Raw genomic sequence first — 18,580 nt, forward strand, 5'->3', positions numbered from 1 at the left:
AAGTGAGATTTTGTTGAAATAGAGGGAACTATTTGAAACCACTGCAGCAGTAGACAGAGAACCCTGTAGATTTTTGAACAAAGGTATACCGGGGGCCGTCACCCTGCCTAGTATGAATTGGATCAAGAAGGCCATTGAGGATACCTTTGCAGTGGAAGTGGTTACCAAAAAACAGTGGAAGAGGTGCCTTGCAAGAAGCAGGAAACACGAGCTACACTTGGGGAAGAGATGAGTGGGCCCTGTCTCTGAGGGTTCGAGCTCTGATGGAAGAGAATCCACGGGGACTCTTGGAGCGAGGACACATGCTACAGGGGAGAAGAAGATGGCAGTAATGAGGATGAGCTTGATTTTAGACATGTTAAATTTGAGCTGTGAAGACAGCAAGCAAGGGGTGAAGGCAGACACCTCAGGCTGGGTCATCTTGTAAGATCCAGAAGCAGAGTCGCCATTGCTGGAGTCAGGCTCCACACAGTGGGCAGTGCTGGAAGCTGTAGGTGAACCCAGATGTCGGGGGAGGTGAGAATAAATCCAACGGCAGACAGCGGTGATGAGGAGTTTGAGGAGGTGGCATGCATTTTCCAAGGAAGTGTCTGCTGGCTCTCTGCTGCATCTTCTTTGGAAGTGCTATCCACTTTATTTTGGTCCCCATTTTGCATATGAGGTTAACCTGGGTGACTCAGAGCAGAGAAACAAGACGCCAGAAGTTACCCAGACATGCACAGCTGGGACTAGAGTTCGTTTTTCTCATCTCCCAGTTCCATGATCTGTTCCTAAACTATAGCTTTTTGTGCTTTTCACATAGAAGTTAGTCCTTGATTAACACTGTGGGTTTAAATTTTAAAAGAACCACCTTGATTATTAATGAAATTGGGGGGAGGGTTAGGTGAAAGAAACTTGTGTAACGAAATGTGTCCTGAGCTTGACACTGTGCTGTGCCTTTCTTCGTGGCCCTGCATCGCTGACCCAGACGGCTTCCAGAGCGGGTTGGGTTTTGACGTCCTTAGGATCAACTACAGAAAGGAAAATGGAAACAAGTAGTTTCTGAAGTGACTTAATTCTTTTTTTTTTTTTTTTGAAGTGACTTAATTCTAAATGACGTGAAAAGGGAGGGAAGTGGGACTCACTTCCACCTTTGTCATCCCAGGCTGCCAAATGCAGATGGGTCTTGCAATGATTGGTTGATTAATCACTTTGAATGGTTCCCAGGTCTGTCTGAAATCCGTCGGGCAGATGGCTTGGTCTGTGGTTTCATGATGAGCTTTAGTGAAAGACATCAGTAGAATTTTCAGGAGATCATAGTGGGAGTCTTAGTTTTGCATTTATCTGCCAGCGATCGTCACAAGATGAGGATTTTAAAAACACACCTAAATGCACACTGACCTCCGCCTGACAAGGAGTGGCCTCTGTTCCCTCCGATGGCTCGGCCGCAGTGCCGGCAGCAGGGCGGGGAGTCTCAGGAGCATCTCCTCACCGCTGGGGACGCAGCGGCCTTTCCCAAGGGTCAAACCCCAAGGAGCCAGCCGGGGCTGTGTTGCTTCACCTGACTCAAGGGGCACTGCACACACCCATGATGCGCTTGGTCCAGGTTTGGAAATAGACCTCAGCAGACCCTCCTTCTTCCAAGAACGCCGTCCTGTCACCACCAGCTGCCAGGGCGAGAGGCGGGTGAGTGGGCAGAGGCGTGGCAGCCAATGCTGACTGCGTGCAGATGTGAAGACAAGGAGACTGTCGCCACTGCCTCACTGCGGGGCTTTCCTCCTGATCGGCTCTCCTTGCACGTGTTGTGTGTAATTATGACGGCACGATATTTGTCCCGCTTCTTTACTTAAGGTTACAAAGCAGTCTTTTCCCCATATCATTAAAATATTCATAAACAACAGTTTAATAGCTTGTAGTTATTTCATTGTGGTTGTTCCATAATTAATCATTTCTCTATTATTAGTCACATAGGTAGTTTCTGACTTTTCACTGTTATAAATAAAACACTGCAAAACATACCTTGTTTCCACATTCTTCGTTTCTGGTTCAAGATTGATTCTTGGGAGCAGACTTACTGAGGAAAGGATACAGATGTTTTCTGTCCTTCGTGTGTCTGTCCTTTCCAGAAGGATTGTGCCAGCTTATACACCCAAGGCGTCGTATGTGAGTGGCCGCAAATTGAGCATCACTCAAAAGAGTGTCGCCCAGTTGTCTGTTGCGTTTTTTCTTCCTGTGCTCGAATTTCCCCACGGGGGCCGGGGAAGCAAGCCCAGCTCCCCTCACACGCCCCACTGGGAGGCCTGTGATGCTGCTGGCCCACCTCTCACATCCTCACCGCTGGCATTTTCAGTCCAGCGATGCTGTGCCCAGGACTACGTGTGAATTTAAGAGGTGGAATCTAGGCCTGACTAGGTCTGTTTTGATGTTGAACAGGTGAAGGATTGTGTGGTGAAGAGCTGGGCCCACAGAGGTCTCCCCGTTGCCCTCGGCTTCTGGGAGGTGACCCGTGTCCTGCCCGACAGGAGTGTCTTGATTAGGGTGTGGGGCCCGTCCACTTGGAGGCTGAGAGCAAGGCTGTGGGGGGCTCCAGGGCCCCGGGGGCCTGCCTGGTCGGCAGAGCTCTGTGCCTGCTGTCACACGGGGGTGCCGGAGGGGCCCACCCGCTGCTCCTGTGCAGATGGGGAAGGGAAGAAAGTGAAGTGGAGGCTGAGTTTTAAGATGTGAGGTTAGACGTACAGGAGTCTCAAAGATCACGGCGAGGCAAGGGGGTCCTCCTGGCGTGGCCGAGCCTCCCCCCAACCACCGTCTGACGCATCGTCGTCCCCTCACCCCTTCTCTCCCCACCGCCTCCTGCCTGTGTCACCTGTTTCCATCTCCGTGACCGTTTCATGTTCCCTAGGATCCCCGGGCGGCTGAACGACAGGAGGACCCCCCTGGGCGAGCTGAACTGGATCTTCACGGCCATCACGGACACCATCGCGTGGAACGTGCTTCCTCGGGGTGAGGCTGCCCGGCCGTGGGCTGGCGGGAAGGCTGCTGCCCCGGAGTCAGGAGACTCTGGCGCTGGCGTGTGAGAGAAGTCGAATGGGAGGACTGAGTTCCCCTCAGTGAAGAAACCTGAGGGGGTGGGCGGGAGAAGGCAGGGGCCCCGAAGGTTCTGCGAGGATGAAGTGAATCGCGCATCAGGTCGAGAGCAGTGCTGCAGGGCGAGTTCAGAGAAGCGTCTGCTCGGGTCCTCAGTGTTTTCAGGGCAGATTCAGGGCTCATCTGCCTTCCTAGTCACAAACCATCCATATTTCTTAAAACCCAAATTACTACTACAGTATAAGACACGTTCATGTTTTTCTGTGACCGGTTGGTTGGGTTCTGCTGTTTGTTCACATTACGTGTGTCATGTAGGTGCTGCCAGTGGAGAATGTGCATGTCAGTTCCAACCTGCTTGTTGCAACTTCCGGTAGAAGGACAGTAAATTTGTATATTTGGCTTTAAATGCTGGACGTGAGTCACTGAAGTCACCTTTTTATCTTTTCTCTGCCCTCAGATCTCTTCCAGAAGCTCTTCAGACAGGACCTGTTGGTGGCTAGTCTGTTTCGAAATTTTTTATTGGCGGAAAGGATCATGAGGTCGTATAACTGCACCCCCGTCAGCAGCCCACGCCTGCCCCCCACGTACATGCACGCCATGTGGTAAGTGTCTCTCCCCAGACCCGCATCAGCTTCTCTAAGGAGCATGGTTTTCCCGTTTCTGCGATAGTCCAAGTGTAAGGGAGTTATCTGAACAAAATAGCAAGACGTGGCTCCAAACGTGGAGGCCTGAGTGGTGTACACAAGTTAATAAGGTCGACCCTCAGCTCTGCCTGAGTCCCCTGCAGAAGTGCAGGTGCCTCTAAGGCTCATCCAGGGCTGAGCGGGACCAGTGCCTACAGAGGCCCTGCAGTTCATAGCTCAGGGCGGAGAGGGCCTGCGGGTGAGTTTCTGACTCTGTAGGGATTGGTATTGAGGAAAGAAACTGCCAGCTGAATTCATGAAGTGTATCCGAGATTGCTCCAGAGAATTAAAACTGTTGGGTTCATGACCAGTTAACCTGCATGCTTATTTCACACATATGCACACGCTGTCACACACACACACCCACGAGTGTGATCTTTATGATGCTTGTATGTTGATTATAAATTTCCTTCAAAACTGGATTACTGGGACTTCCCTGGTGGTCCAGTGGTTAAGACTCTGCGCTTCCAATGCAGGGGGCCTGGGTTCAATCCCTGGTCAGGGAACTAGATCCCGCATTCTGCAACTAAGAGCCCACATGCCGTAACTAAAGATCCCACATGCTGCAACGAAGATCCCGCATACCAAACTAAGACCCGGCGCCGCCAAATAGATAAATAGATATTTTTTAAAAAAACTGCATTACTGCTCCTTACACTACTGCTAGTAGTAAGTACAGTATGATAACAGCAGTAATAATGGAAATTGTTTTGAATCTAGACATTATATCTGAAGGCGTTTGGTTTCTTCCTGTTTCCTTGCTTTTGTGACACAAGCAGAATTTGAGGAAGTACTAAAATGGGGCAGTAACAAAGGAACATGTGTCTTAGTTATATCCAGAGAGAAATCCTAATACAAAATATTTAAAAAGAGTAATTCACTTAAGTTTAGCCCTAAAAACCATTCTATGGTGTATTTTCATGGTCAGGTTTATTTTGGGTAGTGATTTTTTTTTTTTTTAATATGTGCATGACCACTTTCCCCCAACTCTGTAAACCCAGAGAACTAAGAAGAAGGTGGTAAACTCACCTCCTCTCATCCACTCAAGGAAAATCAGGAATCAACATTCTTATCTGTGAGATAAATCAAGATGCACCATGCTGGCCAAGCACCAGACTATAAACAGAAATCAAGTTAAAACATGCCTCATCCATATCCTTTGGAAGAGCTTATAGAATAAACTAGAGAACAAGTTATGGAGAAACAGAGAAATAGGAGTAGACCGCACGAAGAGTCTCTGTGCAGCAGTTTAGATCCTGTGTGAACAGAGTGGCAGGACAGCAGACACAGTTTCCTTCACTCCATGAAGATTAGAACTGGGGAGATGGGGTTGAAAAGCCTCTCTAATGCTTAGGATAAATAATTAGAAAGAAAACCCACATTTCTGAAGGAGGAGATCCTCAAAACAGCCTTATCCTTTAAGTAAAGTGATGCCTTAAATTCTATTTTTTCTGAACCAGGTTTTTATAAAACATCTATTATTAAAAAGGAAAGAAGAAGAAAAAAGAGCTGAACAGGGTCAATGCTGCGACTAGTCATGGATGGAAAACTAGTTAAGCCACAGGAAAAGGGCATCACACCAGCTGCCCAGTGTGAACGGCCTCCTGGGTGACTGGGGCCACTGGCCAAGCAATTCCCCCCAGGAGGAGGAAATACAGGGTGGACGCGAGGCGCCAGCTTTTAGCGAGAAGCGGCCTATGTCCTTCCCTCCATCTGCCCACCCCACCAAGTCCATGGGACAGTCTTCCTTCTTGTGCATGTTTCTCTGCATATAAAACTGCCTCCTCTAAGATGTGCTCAGCTGCAAAGAGTAAAAAACAACGTGTTGTCCCGGAGAAGAGAGTAAGGAGCACAGCCTGAGCAGAGAGCAGACAGAACAGACAGGGAAGATGACAGCAGGAGAAGGGGACCCAGGGAGGAAGCACTCAGAGATGGCCGGTGCAGAACAGTCACACCTGTCTCTCTTCATCATCCCACAGATCTTTCTCTAGTGTTGGCCTCTTAGAACATTTCTGAATTCTGGGATTTGTATAAGTGCTGTTTAATATAAGGTCCAAAGTCTAACAGCAGCGTCTCATAATCCCTCCCGTCTCTGTTACTGATACCTTTCCATGCCCTCCTCTAAAACTAGGAATATGGCCCTCTTCCCTGCGAGTTTAGCTCTCCATGAATCTCATAAAACAAATCCTCATTTGTATTTATTTGTTGTACAGATAAACGTGAGCTAACACAGCAACCCACAGAGACCCAGATAAACATGTGGAAAGCCTCCCGGGTATCCCGGGGCACGTGCAATTGCTAGCAGTCATACATGCACCCTTGGGGTCTTTCTACTTCCCTGGTTCCAACCTCCCTGCGCATTCCAGGGCCCCTCTGCAGCTGATATGCACCCTGAAGACTTGAGTACAATCTAGTCCCTCCATCCTGCAAAGCGCACTGTCTGTGGCCTGATACCCTCCCCGCTCCCTTTTAGGCGAATCCTGGTTGTTGCACGTTGGGTTCTTTGGGAAGCGGACTCAGAGGTGGGGGTCAGCATTAGGATGATGTGAGGGAGGGCTCTGGGGATCACAGCCCTGGACAGGGAGGCGGCCTGACCCCTGACCCAGCCTGGACCAGCGCATTCCCAGCCGGCATTGTTGGACCCTGACATCTCCCGCTTCACTCCAGCCCCTGCTGCCCTGTCCACTTTGCATCCACCCATTCCAGCTCAGGAGAGGGACTAGGCAGGTTGCTGAGGAAGAACCAAGGAACGGGACTGGTGAAACAGTCAGAGAGGCTTTGAAAAAGAATGCCGTTTGTCAGAATATTAGCTATAAAAGGGGAAACCGGGGAGAATCCCAGTACCTAACAGAATGGGGATGTAATTGAGATACATATATTTGAAAAAATGTAAGCCATCTTAAAACTTTGTTTGTGAAGATTATTTATTATTATACAAAATATATGTTAAATGACAAAAACAGAACACCAGACTGTATCAGCAGTATAATTACCTCTCTGTTATGCATGGGAAAAGGGCTGGATAGAATTATAACAAGATGCTAATGGTGCTAATACCAGGACAGGAGGATTGGAATGAGAATGCTCCCTTTTAAAAGTTGGTAGATATTACTTTTGTAATTAAAAATCTACATGTAGATGTTTCAAGCCTTTGAAACACTAAAAGCTATTTTTTAAAATTAAGTTATTAAGGTTGAAGTCTCCCTTGTCAAAAATGCAAAATTGGAGACAGAAGAATCATTGTGTGCTTCTTTGCATGAAAAAAAATGTAACTAGTAGAATTCCCTGAGGTTTAGTACCTGCACTTGATCTCATTTGGTATTTTTTAAATGTTGTAGAAAGAGCTCATTAAAATCCTGAGTTGGAAATCATTCACATGCATTAGACTCGTCCCATATTTGTTACTGTACAGCAAACGTACAGCAAACGGGATTGTTACTGAAACAACAGTTGCAGGGATAATTTAACAAGTAGTTGCATACTCACTATGCACAGGACACTGGGAGGCCTTGTAAAGAACATAAAAAGCCTTTCTAAAAAGGTGTGAAATCATGCCTGAGTATTTATTGAGTATCAAGCACTGGCGACCCAGCCTGGACACATTGTGCGTTTCCAGGTGGGCGTCACGCCCTTGCACGTGGCCCTCGTGTCACTGCAGACACAGACTCAGGGTCGGACTATGTGGGGTCCTGGTATTGTGTCCAGCCGCCACATTTAACACGGCCCTCTGATTGGACCATGCTACCGTGTTGTAGATCTAGGGAGGAGAAAACCACTCAGGGTGGGTGATAACCTTTATTTCTTTATGACATCATGCAGAATTGTCTCATGCCAAGTCAGAGACCAGAAATACTTGGTATAAACACTGGGTCAGGCAGCTGTATAGGGCATGCAGCCACGTTGAGGGCCACTGACTTGGTTAAGATGGAAAGACTGCCACATGTTTTCCCTCCTCCCCTGGGGGTAGTTAAAGGTAGTGGTTGGAATATCAGTTGGTAACACCAGATCCAGTGGCTTTACAAATGGGGATTTGTTCCTCTTTCCTGTGTAGCTGAGTGGCTCACGGGAGGGACACGGATCTCCGCTCTTCCCCGCGGCCGTGTGTGGTGCCTGGTCTAGGGAGGCTGGGGATGTGGTCTCTGTCCTGGGTGGCAGGTGTCCAGCTCAAAGTCCTGTCCTTAGGGGAGGTGGGAGAGCGGAGGGAACAGGCAGTGGGCTCAGATGCAAAGGCAGGAGAATGTGAGGCCTGGAAACCTGGAAGGTCATGCTCGCCTGCACTCAGGTTTGCCAGCCGCCCCTGAGGTCCGAGGCGCCGCATGGGCTCCTTGCCAGTGAAGCGTTGCCGTGGGCTTTCAGCAGAGCTCATTCGGGTGATGAAACACTCAACAACAATGCCCATAGCTCTTTCTCCCGTCTTGTAAATAGACGAAAGTTTGTACGTCCCCAGGGAGTGCACAGCCAAGGTAGTCGGAAAGAGCATTTGGAATAAATAATTTACCATCTAGTTACTATATTCCTTGGGTGGTGATGGAGAGGTTGAATTTTCAGCAGGGGGAGGAAGGGAACAAAGCCTAACAAAAATTGAGGTTAAAACACAAAGTCATACACATTCACACTTTGTTTCAGGCGGGGGTGCCAATGATGAAATGCTCAGCACCCGGCTTCTGTTTAATTTTTGATGCAAAGCCATCGGGGAGCCGTTTGCCTTCACTTTCAATTTCAGCAGGTCCTGAAACCTTGCATTTCTCCGTGGTAATAACCTGTGCGTTCCTTCCCATCGAGCGAGCCTGGCTGGCTGACTGATCAGTGCAGATGGAGCCGGGCGCTCTTGGAAGGCTGTCCTCCCGGCCCACTCCTTGGGTGCCTGCCATCTTAGGCCCGTTTCCTGAAAACCCGAGCTCTTGCCTGGATGGCACGTTCTCCAGGCCGTGATTCATCAGCAGCCCACGGCTCAGAGCCCGGCTGGTCTGCGCCACGGGGTGGGGAGGCCCGGGATCCTCCCTCCCTGGGGGCGCAGCCTGTGTGGCTGGTCACAGGGGCTGTGGGAAGTGCGAACGGGGACACCTCCCAAGTTCCATGCTCGCCTGGGTGCCACGGCTCAAGGTTTTACAGGACTTGCTTTCCCACTTTTCCTTAGTGAGAATCCCAAATTAAGACTCCGAGTTCGTTTTGATTTTACCCTAGAAAATGTAGCCACTTTTAACCAACTGAGTAAATGCTCAGCAGAGGGTACCGTCGTGCTGCTGAAAAGGCTGCCATGTGATCTAGGGCTTGATGGGAACTGAGGTCCCCAACCTGACCCTTTCCTTTTGTACAGAATCAACGACCACAGGCCCCAGAGGGAGGCCGGCTAGCCCAGTGCCAGCCTGCTGCTCTCTCCCGGCCTCGGCCTGGGGCTCGCTGCAGCCTCACTGCTGGCTGGCAGTCTGTTTGGCCCCTCGCTGTCCAGTAGGTCTTAGGTGTTCTCCCACGCCCTCTCCTTTCCTCCTGTCCTCCTCGGTGCCTTGAACGGAGTCCCTTGTCCCCTCTCACTTAGACAGCTGTGCCCCTCCAGTCATGGCCCTGCCTTGCTCCCGGTGACACAGGCGAGTCCCTCCTCCGGGGCTTCCTTTCAAGCCAGCAGTCTCCTCTGAGCTGCTTTTCTGGCTGGCGGGACTCGACCTCAGTGAGTGATTGGACCCAGGTGGGGGCCAACCCTGGGGAGCCGGCAGGCCCAACGGGCCACACTTCTCAGAAGATTTGCGCCCAGGCCCCGCTGCAGCTGCGTCAGGTTTTGTTTCGCTCCTTGGAAAGGACTGAGGCGGCAGTAGTAGGTCTCGCCAGGGCAGCCTAGTTCCTCTGATACTCTGTCTAGGACACCCCAGCAGGGACGTCTTTAATGGGTTATAATTCTTCTTGCCTCGTGATTTTGAGGAGATGGTTCTGAAAGAGGGCACAGAAGCCAGCTTTACAGAAGGTGCAGTTTCGGGGTGCCCACTGTGTAGCTGCTGTAGCAAGACCACCAGCTGCCCTGGACCCCCTCTGCCCACGTCACCTCCCCCCAACTGGTGGACACTTTCTTCTAACTCTTGAAGTTAAAACTTTTTATTTGATTAAATTCAAGGAATCTTTATAGAGCTTAATTGCAATAACTGACTTGACTTCTGTCTTAACAGAGAGTAAGTGTCTCCCTCAATGCTGCAGAATAACCATTTCGCCTGCAGTCTGGGCACTTATTGAGCATATGGGAGCTATTTATTGCCCGCACTTTGAGGAACTTTTGATTATCTCCTGATTGCCTCTTAATTAGATTGGTGGGGGAAGGGCGTGCTTGTGCAGAAGGGGCCAGTCTGGGAAAAAAGAAATATATTCCACATATTTGAAAAATGAAAAAGAGTTCTCTAGTCTTTTGTTCATCTTACATTTTTACTGTTTTTCTGCATGTTTTCATTTTTCATTCTTGTTTTGATCCTTTATGAAGACCCATGAAAAGGTGCCTCTTGCACACAAACAGGCAGTTATTAGTCTAAATAAACCTAACATGGAATCCTTGAGTGTGTCAGGAAATTGCGCTGGGAAGAGATTGCAATACCGGAAACTAAACCCCTTGTTCTGACCATCACTTTCTTTCCACGAGGAGCACGTTTCTAAAAGAAAGGGGGGGTCAGAGTGAGAAAATCGTTATATCCTTGGGAATCTGCACTTGGATCTGGGACCACAGAGAAAGTAAGAGGATCGTTTGTGTCCAGTTTAGAATCGGTGTTAAACGTTGCCAGGAAATAGCAGGCCTCTGTGTGTGTCCCTCCATGTCAGCCACCCTCCGAGGCCTTCATGGGACCCTGTGTGGGAGACACGATCTTTAGCCTGCCTCACAGGTGGCGAAACTGACCCTGGGGAGGTGACACCATGACCCAGTCGGCACCACCTTGTCTTGCACATCTTGTAAGCGTGTGGAGCTGGGTCCGGCGCCACAGGAAGTTGGAGAAGGTGGCCAGGCCTACTCACCAAAGAGGCTGCTGCATCCCCAGCGTACAGAGCACCACCTGTCTTGTCCCAAGTGGTTTGTGTTGGGCACAGGTGCCGACCACCCACAGAGGGGTGCAGGGGCCTGGCAGTGGGTGGGCCGAGGCGGACCCTTTCTCCCAGCCCCACCTGGCCCATCTCTGGTGAAGCGCCTTGGCCTGACCACGGCCTTTCATGGCAGGTTTGTGTGTGATGCTGCCATGGTCCGGTCACCCAGTGCCCCAGCTGCCATCAGCGTGGGCAGGCTGCCACACTAGGTGGGCTCAAGTTGGGGGCAGAAACTGCGTTAGAAAGTGGACAAGTCTCTTTATTTTTCCTGAGCTTTTTCTCCTTTCAATTTGAAGAGAAAAGCTGTCGTAAACAAAACGACTTTAGCTAGCTGAGAGTTCCTCACCTCCTGTGCCCTTCCTTCACCAGCGGCTCTGCCCCGACTCAGCCACCCACGGGCTGCTCTGCTGTCGGGTCCCTCTGGGTGAGCCCGTCAGTAATGCTTTGTGGGTTCCTCTCTGCTCTCTCCCCAGGCAAGCCTGGGACCTGGCTGTCGACATTTGTCTCTCCCAGCTGCCGACCATCATCGAAGAAGGCACGGCATTTCGGGTGAGTCCTCCCAGGGCATCCTACATGGTCCACTGCGGCAGCTGCTTCTCTGGCCACCTGGTCTGCAGAGCCCCTGGTCGGGTGTCAGAGACAGCCCTCACCCACCTGGGAGAAGATGCATTATCCAGAAGCTTAAAAGATTGCACCAACCAGGAGTTAAAGTTAGATTATGAAATGGTCAGCTCTTAAAAACATCTTCTCTACAGTGTTGCTGTCATAGGTCTGCTTTTCTTGATGCGCACTGCCTGATCCCAGGTTCTCAGCCTTTTTACCATGAACGGATGCTCTCGACTTGCGGCCCTGCTGCCCAGTGGCCAGGTAAAGCCTCTAAGGCTGAGGCTTGGCCCCGAGGGGATGTCTGGTCCCCATGTACTTTCCTAGGTGGTGGTCTGGTCATCCTTGAGTTAATGTTGTTTCACTTGTGGCTCCTGAGGCAGGCAAATCGACTCTCCCCCCACCCCCCTGGGGGTCGTTACAGCAGCTCACCAAGAACCCCCTGTTGCGTCCCCTGCACATACAGCCCCTCCTGTTTTCATTCAAGATTTGTTCATTTGATGAGCGTTTGCTGTGCATCAGGCACCACATCTGGGTGCATGTGGGTGAGACCCAGTCCCTTCCCTCAAGTAACCCTTGAGAAAAGAGAAAAGCCACCCATCAAGTTGGAGCACAATTAGATCCCCCATCTGACCCTCCAAGGGACCGGGCAGGTATTCGGGACTGGGGGGAGTGGTGGGGGGAGCCGGGAGGAAGCAGGTGGCTCCAAGCTGTCCACTGAGGGGACGGGTTGGAGGGTGGGGCTTGGAGATCGGAGTCACTGGCCTTTTCTCCCAACACCGTTGTCTCCGGGCCCCATTGGAGAGACCACAGTGGGCAGCTTAGCCCCCCGGTGCTTCAGTTTCCTTGTTTTAAAACGGGAACTACAGTTGTATCCAATTCAAGGAGCACATGCGGACTGGAGGACGGAGCCTGGCACGTGGTACATGCTGGACGCAAGGGTTCTTGACCCTTGGTGTATTCACAAAGCCCTGACTGTGGCCAGAGGCACCCACGTCTCACTGCAGAGGTTTTTAACTTTCAGTGCACATCACGAACATCAGGGAAGCTTTCAACCTTACTGAGTCAGGGGCCTGGGTGCGCGCGCGTGCGTGTGTGTGTGTGTGTGTGTGTGTCCATATGTATTTCTGTGGGGGGTGTACGTGCATGTATATTTGTGTGCCTGCGTATATCTATGGGGTATGAGTGTGTGTGTTCTCTGTGGGTTATGTGTCCGTGTACATGTGTGTATGTGTGTGCATGTCTGTGGCGGGGGGATGGTTGTATGCATGTGTGTTAGCTCAGGTGATTTCGATGCCCCCCGAGACTGGGGTAACTGGGCTATGAGGCCCTCCCTCTCTATTTTATCTTATCTTTCCTCCTTCATTGCTTGAATTTTTTTCCCATTTTATTATGAACATTTTCAAACCTACAGCAAAGTTGGAAGAATTCTGCATCGAGCACCCGTGTGCCCACTGCTGGGTTCTCCTCCAGCACTTGCGGTGCCTGCTCCAGCAGCTCGCCGCTCTCCACCCACCTTTCCTTTAACGTACTTACAAGGGAGTCGAAGCCGGCCTTGCATCTTGAACCCTGAAGTGGGCGCCGGCAGGGCCTTCACTTGGCTCTCGCCTATGTGTTTGGCATTGCTTGGGAGACCCTAAACCCTGAGGCAGGGACAAGTCTCCGTGGGGAACAGTCCTGGCCTCCTGCTCCTCACACGCTCCACCTCCACAGGGACAGGGCCTGTCGCCACAAACGTGTTCGGGGACCTCGTACAACTCAGGCTTTTTTGTGCTCTGTGCCTGGTGTTCCTTTGTACCGTCAAGGGGTCAGAGCTGCACACCTCTCAGATAAAGTCCCACGGTTCTGTGTCCTCACCCCTCCCTCCAGTGCCAGGCCTCCTTTCAAGCGTCTTCAGCTTCGTTTCTCATCTACTAGATTCAGGATTCTGCCTCTGGGAATAATCTCACCAAATTGTCACTGGGAGGGGTACTTGATGGAGGCCACACACTAGCTGTTTTATTTAGTTTTCATTCTTTTGGAAGCATAACATACACATAGAAGATTGCAGGCATCGTAACGTGCAGCTTGGTGAATTTACAAGTTGAGCGCACTCGCGTAACCAGCACCCACTCAGACCATCAGCGGTCCCCCGAGGCCCCTCCCGCTCTGGCCACCACCTCCGCCCGAGTATGTGCTGCCCTGAGGGGTTTGTACTTGGGTAAGTAGAGTCCTTGTGTCTGGCTGCCTCCACTCAATGCCAAGTTTGCTCCATTCAGTTGCAGCTCACTCCCATCACAGTGCGGAAACCCCAAAGGTCATGGTCCATCCCATGCACCTCACGAACTGTGCTGGCCACTGCCCAGCCGAGACGCTGGAGCCTGAGACAGAAGGAGAAGTCAGTCATGCTGGGCCTGTCTTTCTATGAAATTTTGATATTTTGTTCATTATAGATTTTTACATTAATTTTTATTTTCTTAAATATTGCGTTAAGGTGTTTTTTTATCTCAATTACTGTGTTTTTTGGTGCCCCCCTAAATTTTGTGCTTGAGGCGAGTGGGTGGGTGTGGCCAGGTACTGCTAATTCCTCGTGCTCTGGTGCGTTAGTGTTAGGTGTGCACACGAGGAGTAGGATTTCTGGTCGCCAGGTGTGCATATTTTCAGTTTCAGTACAAACTGCCGGACAGTTTTCCAAAGTGGCTGTGAGTCAATTTTCAGTCCTTCCTACGATGTATGAGAGTTTTAGTTGTTCCATGTCCTCATCAATACTTGATGTTTTCCACCTTTTTTTTTTTCCTTTTGGCTATTCTGGTTCATCATGTAAAGGTATTTCATTGAGATTTTATCTTGTATTTCCCTGATGGTTAATAGAGTTGAGCCCTGTTTCGTGTTTTTATTGGCTTTTTGAATATCCTCTTTTATAAATTGCCTGTTAGAGTCATTTGATCATTTTTCTTTTGCGTTATCTGTTTCTTATCGATTTGTAGTGGTTCTGTTTATATTCTGAATACAAATCCTTTGTCACACATTGTGAATATCTTTCTTCATTCTGCAGACTTCATTTTCACTTTTTTAATGTTTTTACTTGATGAACAAAAGTTTCTTGTTTTACCATATCCAGTTTACCAATGTTTTTTCTTTTATGGTTAGGGCTTTTGGTATCCCTTTAAGAAATCTTTACTTACTGTGAAACAGCCGACATAAGTGTGTTTGGACTGGGGATGGCAGGTGAGAAGAGCAGGACTGTGTTGAGATGAACTGGCTCTCCTCCTCCCCACAGTGACCTCCAAGTCGCGGTGGATTGGCCCCCAGGGTCAGGCGTGGCTCTTTGTGCCCAGAGCTGGCCTTTCTGCTCTTAGTCCTTCACGCTTGGCGCCTGTTTTCAGACCCCCCAGCCCGTCTGACACGTGGGCTGACCACAGGGTCGACCACCTGGCATCAGAATCGTCCCAGGAGGCCCAGGCCACATGGCCACATGACTCAGAGCCTCTGCCCACGGCCTGTGAGCTCTCCTCCAGAACACTCATCCTGGGTTCTGCTTCTTCCCCCCCAAGAATCTACACAGTATTTCCGGGAGGTAATCATGAAGATTTGGCCCAAAACATCAACTCTGTGAATAATCTCAGGCGCTCACGGGGCAACTCTTGAGCTGTTCTGTGAAGTGTTGCTTAAAATGCTGAACCATGCTTATGGTGGGGGGCTAATCTGATTTGTCATCTTCCCCGTGGCTTTAAGAAGCATGACAAACCTCACAGCATACTTCGATGGCAAAGGCTTTTTCCTCTTTGTCAGCTTTAGGTGAAAAGATCAGGAATGTTTGTCATTCGGGACAGAGCGGCTTCTTCAGCAATGAGCAGCGTGTTTGCATCCATAAGGCAAAACTAAGTGAAGGAAATGGGGGGAGGTGGAATTATCTGAGTTTCCCGACTTCCCCTCCCAGACTGAAGGTCCCCCTCACTCAGTACAGCTGGGGAGGGAGCATTTAACAAGGTTATTGTTTTTAAACCAATTTGTGAATAACTCACACTTAAAAACAGGAAAATCACTTTGGGGGCTCCATCCCAATCCCCAAGTTGCCTTCCAAATTTGATTAACTTCACGTACACTGACTTTGCAAGAACATGCATTCCTAAGTGTGAAAGTCCTCGGCCGAATTCTCACGCAACACTGACTTCTCTACAAGGGGCACCATGGCTCTGACCACCAGGCCCCTCTGTGGAAGGTGCGGCAGGAACACGCCTGGTCTGGCTCGCAGCTGTGCTGGAGCCCTGCCCATGGCTTGGAGGGCTCTATGCGCACACTTCCACATGTGCAGGAACCTGGGGTCACAGCCCGCATCCCTGCCTTCCCACCCACCCTTCTTTACACAGACACCTGCTTTCCCCCTGGGGAGACAGAGTGGGACAGAGAGGAGTGGGCCAGAGGCAGAGATTTGGAATTCTTTCTGTTTGGAGCTCAGGGACAGCAGAGCTGCATATTAAGTGGAAATGCCTATGTAAGACAGAAAACCCAGCAGTCCTACTGCTTGGTCTCTCAGTTCCCGGACCTCCTTCTGACAGCCTGGGCCCCCTCCTACCTGAGCCGCTACTTCTGCAGTTTCCCTCGTCCTTGTCATCTCCACGAAAGGCATCCCCTCCGCAGTGCCTGCGCGAGGACAAGCCACCCTCCGCACCCCCACTGCCAGGCTGGGGAAGCCCGCTGTGACCTGCTGCGGTCACTACCCTCCAGGGGCCTTAAACGCTGCCCGGTGGGCTGCCCGGACACATCTCCTTCATTCCTTCCCGTCCCCTCTCCGCTCGCTCTCCCCTCCATCCACAGCACCTCCTTTTCCCACCTCGCTGAGAGACAGGAGCGATAGAGGGATCCTCCGTAAGTCCTGCCACGTTGGCCCTTGTCCTGCATCCCGGCCCGTCTGTGTTGCATCTCCCGCTCCCAGCAGTGCTGCCCCCAACCTGTGCGCCAGGCGTCCACTCGCCAAGGCCCTCGCCCAGCACCTCCCTCCTTCATCAGCAGTTTCCCCCTCTTACAAGTACGCCCTTATTCTCCCACCTTTAAAAAGAAATTCCTAGTCACGTGATCCCATCTGATTTCCTGCCCCCGCCCCCCCATGTCTCTCCTTCCCCTTTGCAGCCAGATTCCTGCAAAGAACTGTCTATTCTTGAGTCTCTGAATCATCTTTTCTTCTGTTTGAACCCAGTCTGGTTGTGCTTCTGCCCACTACCAGGGCCCTCCTGTTACATCCTTAATGGTCTCCAGGGCCCTCCTTGTCACCGTCAGCTCTGGACCTTGGTCCTGCCTGACCCTCTACAGTCATGGAAGGTGCCGACCATGTCCTCTCCCTAAAACACTCCTCCCTGGCATCCTGGCCACCACCCACTCCTGATCCCCCTCTGCTGGCCTTGCCCTTGTGTCTCCATCTCCTTGGCCTCTCACTCTTGCGGGGCTCCAGGGCTCAGCCCGGGGTCCCCTCTGTTTCTCACTTAACTTTTAACTAGATCTGTCTCTCCAGCCCAGACCCGTCTCCTGGACTGCGGGCTCATGTAGGCCATCGTCCCCCTGATGTCTCGGTTGGGTGTCCAGTAGGCACCTTAAACTCAGCGTGTCCAGGCTGAGTTCCCCACGTGCTCCTCCCAAACGTGCTCCTCTTTCAGTCTTCCCGCCTCAGGTCTTGGGACCCCGCTTCCGGGTGTTTAGGCCCAAGCCCCGGCATTAACCTTACTGCAACCCTCTCTTACCCACACCCAGTCTGTCCGTGCAGCCTCTGGCTCTGCCGTGTGAAACGTCCTGGTCTGACCATGTCTCACCACCTCCTCTGCTATGGCCCGGCCCTGTGTCCCCTCACCTGGATGGTGGTGGCCGAGTGGAGTCGGGGCCTCACAAAGACACACGGCTGAATCGATGGTGGGGGCAGTGTGTAAAGGCAGAGCCAGGTGAAGAAGGAGGGCCCCTGACTAATCCTCTGCTCATCCCACAGCACAGCCCCTTCTTTGCTGAGCAGCTGACCGCCTTCCAGGTGTGGCTCACGATGGGCGTGGAGAACAGGAACCCACCTGAGCAGCTTCCCATTGTCTTACAGGTGAGTGTCTCCAGGTGGGCCAGATTGATGAGGGAGCTAGAAAACCCCGCAGCTGCCCGGGAGGGGATTAGTTTATTGGGGCTGAGTGTGCTGGTGTGTGACAGCCCTTCTGCTTTGGAGCTAATGCCTCCTTGTCTCCCGGGCTCGCCTGGCGAAGTCACTGAAGCCTCTCCCCCGCTGTTAAACACTGATCTGGGCTGTTGTCAGCTGCCCTCCCCTCTACCCCCAGTGCTGCTGCCAGCAAGCTCCGTTCCAGCACGGCTCTGGCATCAGTGCCCCTTCTCTTTGGAAGGACATGAGATGCAAATCAACTGCGGAGAAAATGGGAGAGCCTGAGCAAATTACACACGCAGGTCGTGGGCACCACTCCCGGCACCTGTGGGTTGCTCACTTCCAGGGGGCTGTGCCCCGTGGTAGCTGTGGGCTGTTGCACTCTCTGGCTGTGCCGTCAAGCGCAGTCACCCGTGTGGCCTGTGTCAGTGTTCACGCGGCACCTGGTGCCCCACGAGTGGTTTGGGAGATCAGTTCTGTGGGTCTCACCCAGCTAAGTTTTGGGTAATGAGATGGCAAAATACCAAAATTCGTCACAGGCAGGAAGTTTAGGACGTTTTCACAGAACTTTTGTTTCAGTTAATGTATATTTATGGGGCAGGTGTAGGGACCAGGTCATGACATAAGCAAAGCTGTTTTGCTCTGAGACAGTGTCAAATGAGATTTAAAACCACTGTCAGTGTAGACACCAAGGCCTAATAATTCACTTTAGGCCCTGGAAGAGATTGTGTGCAGTGGGGACGGGGCAGTTGAACTTGGATGAGAACTGTGGACGGTTGTGGGAGGGGCCGTGCCCGCAGCAGGAGGGGGTGGGCATTTACATCTGTGTCCAGTTAGGAAGTGGGGTCTTAAATTCTGAGAGCTGGCTGGGAAAACCATCACCTTCCCCCCAGAAAGCTGATTAGGTTGCTTTGCCTCACCTGCCCGAGGACGAGGCCTTGCCTCCCCCCAGGAGGGCCCCACTTTCTCACCAGGCTGCTGACCACGTCTCGCAGAAGTACCATTCATCTTCACTGGGCCAGACGCGCTCTCTGAGCGTCTCCCACTGCCGAGGACAGTTTGAAAAATAGGTGAA

The 18,580-nt window shown here is 51.2% G+C and overlaps 1 protein-coding gene across 2 annotated transcripts in view; it reads left to right on the forward strand.

The window, feature by feature from the left end:
- RPTOR (regulatory associated protein of MTOR complex 1) overlaps positions 1-18,580 on the forward strand; it is a 353,305-nt gene that overhangs the window by 252,631 nt on the left and 82,094 nt on the right. For both annotated transcript variants that reach the window (XM_036836768.1, XM_036836767.1), the window contains exons 8-11: positions 2,879-2,979; positions 3,521-3,665; positions 11,270-11,345; positions 17,353-17,454. In XM_036836768.1, the coding sequence (XP_036692663.1) occupies positions 2,879-2,979; positions 3,521-3,665; positions 11,270-11,345; positions 17,353-17,454 (424 nt within the window). The remainder of the gene's footprint in view (positions 1-2,878; positions 2,980-3,520; positions 3,666-11,269; positions 11,346-17,352; positions 17,455-18,580) is intronic.

This window comes from Balaenoptera musculus, chromosome 20 (genome assembly GCF_009873245.2).
Source record: "Balaenoptera musculus isolate JJ_BM4_2016_0621 chromosome 20, mBalMus1.pri.v3, whole genome shotgun sequence".
NCBI lineage: Eukaryota > Metazoa > Chordata > Mammalia > Artiodactyla > Balaenopteridae > Balaenoptera > Balaenoptera musculus.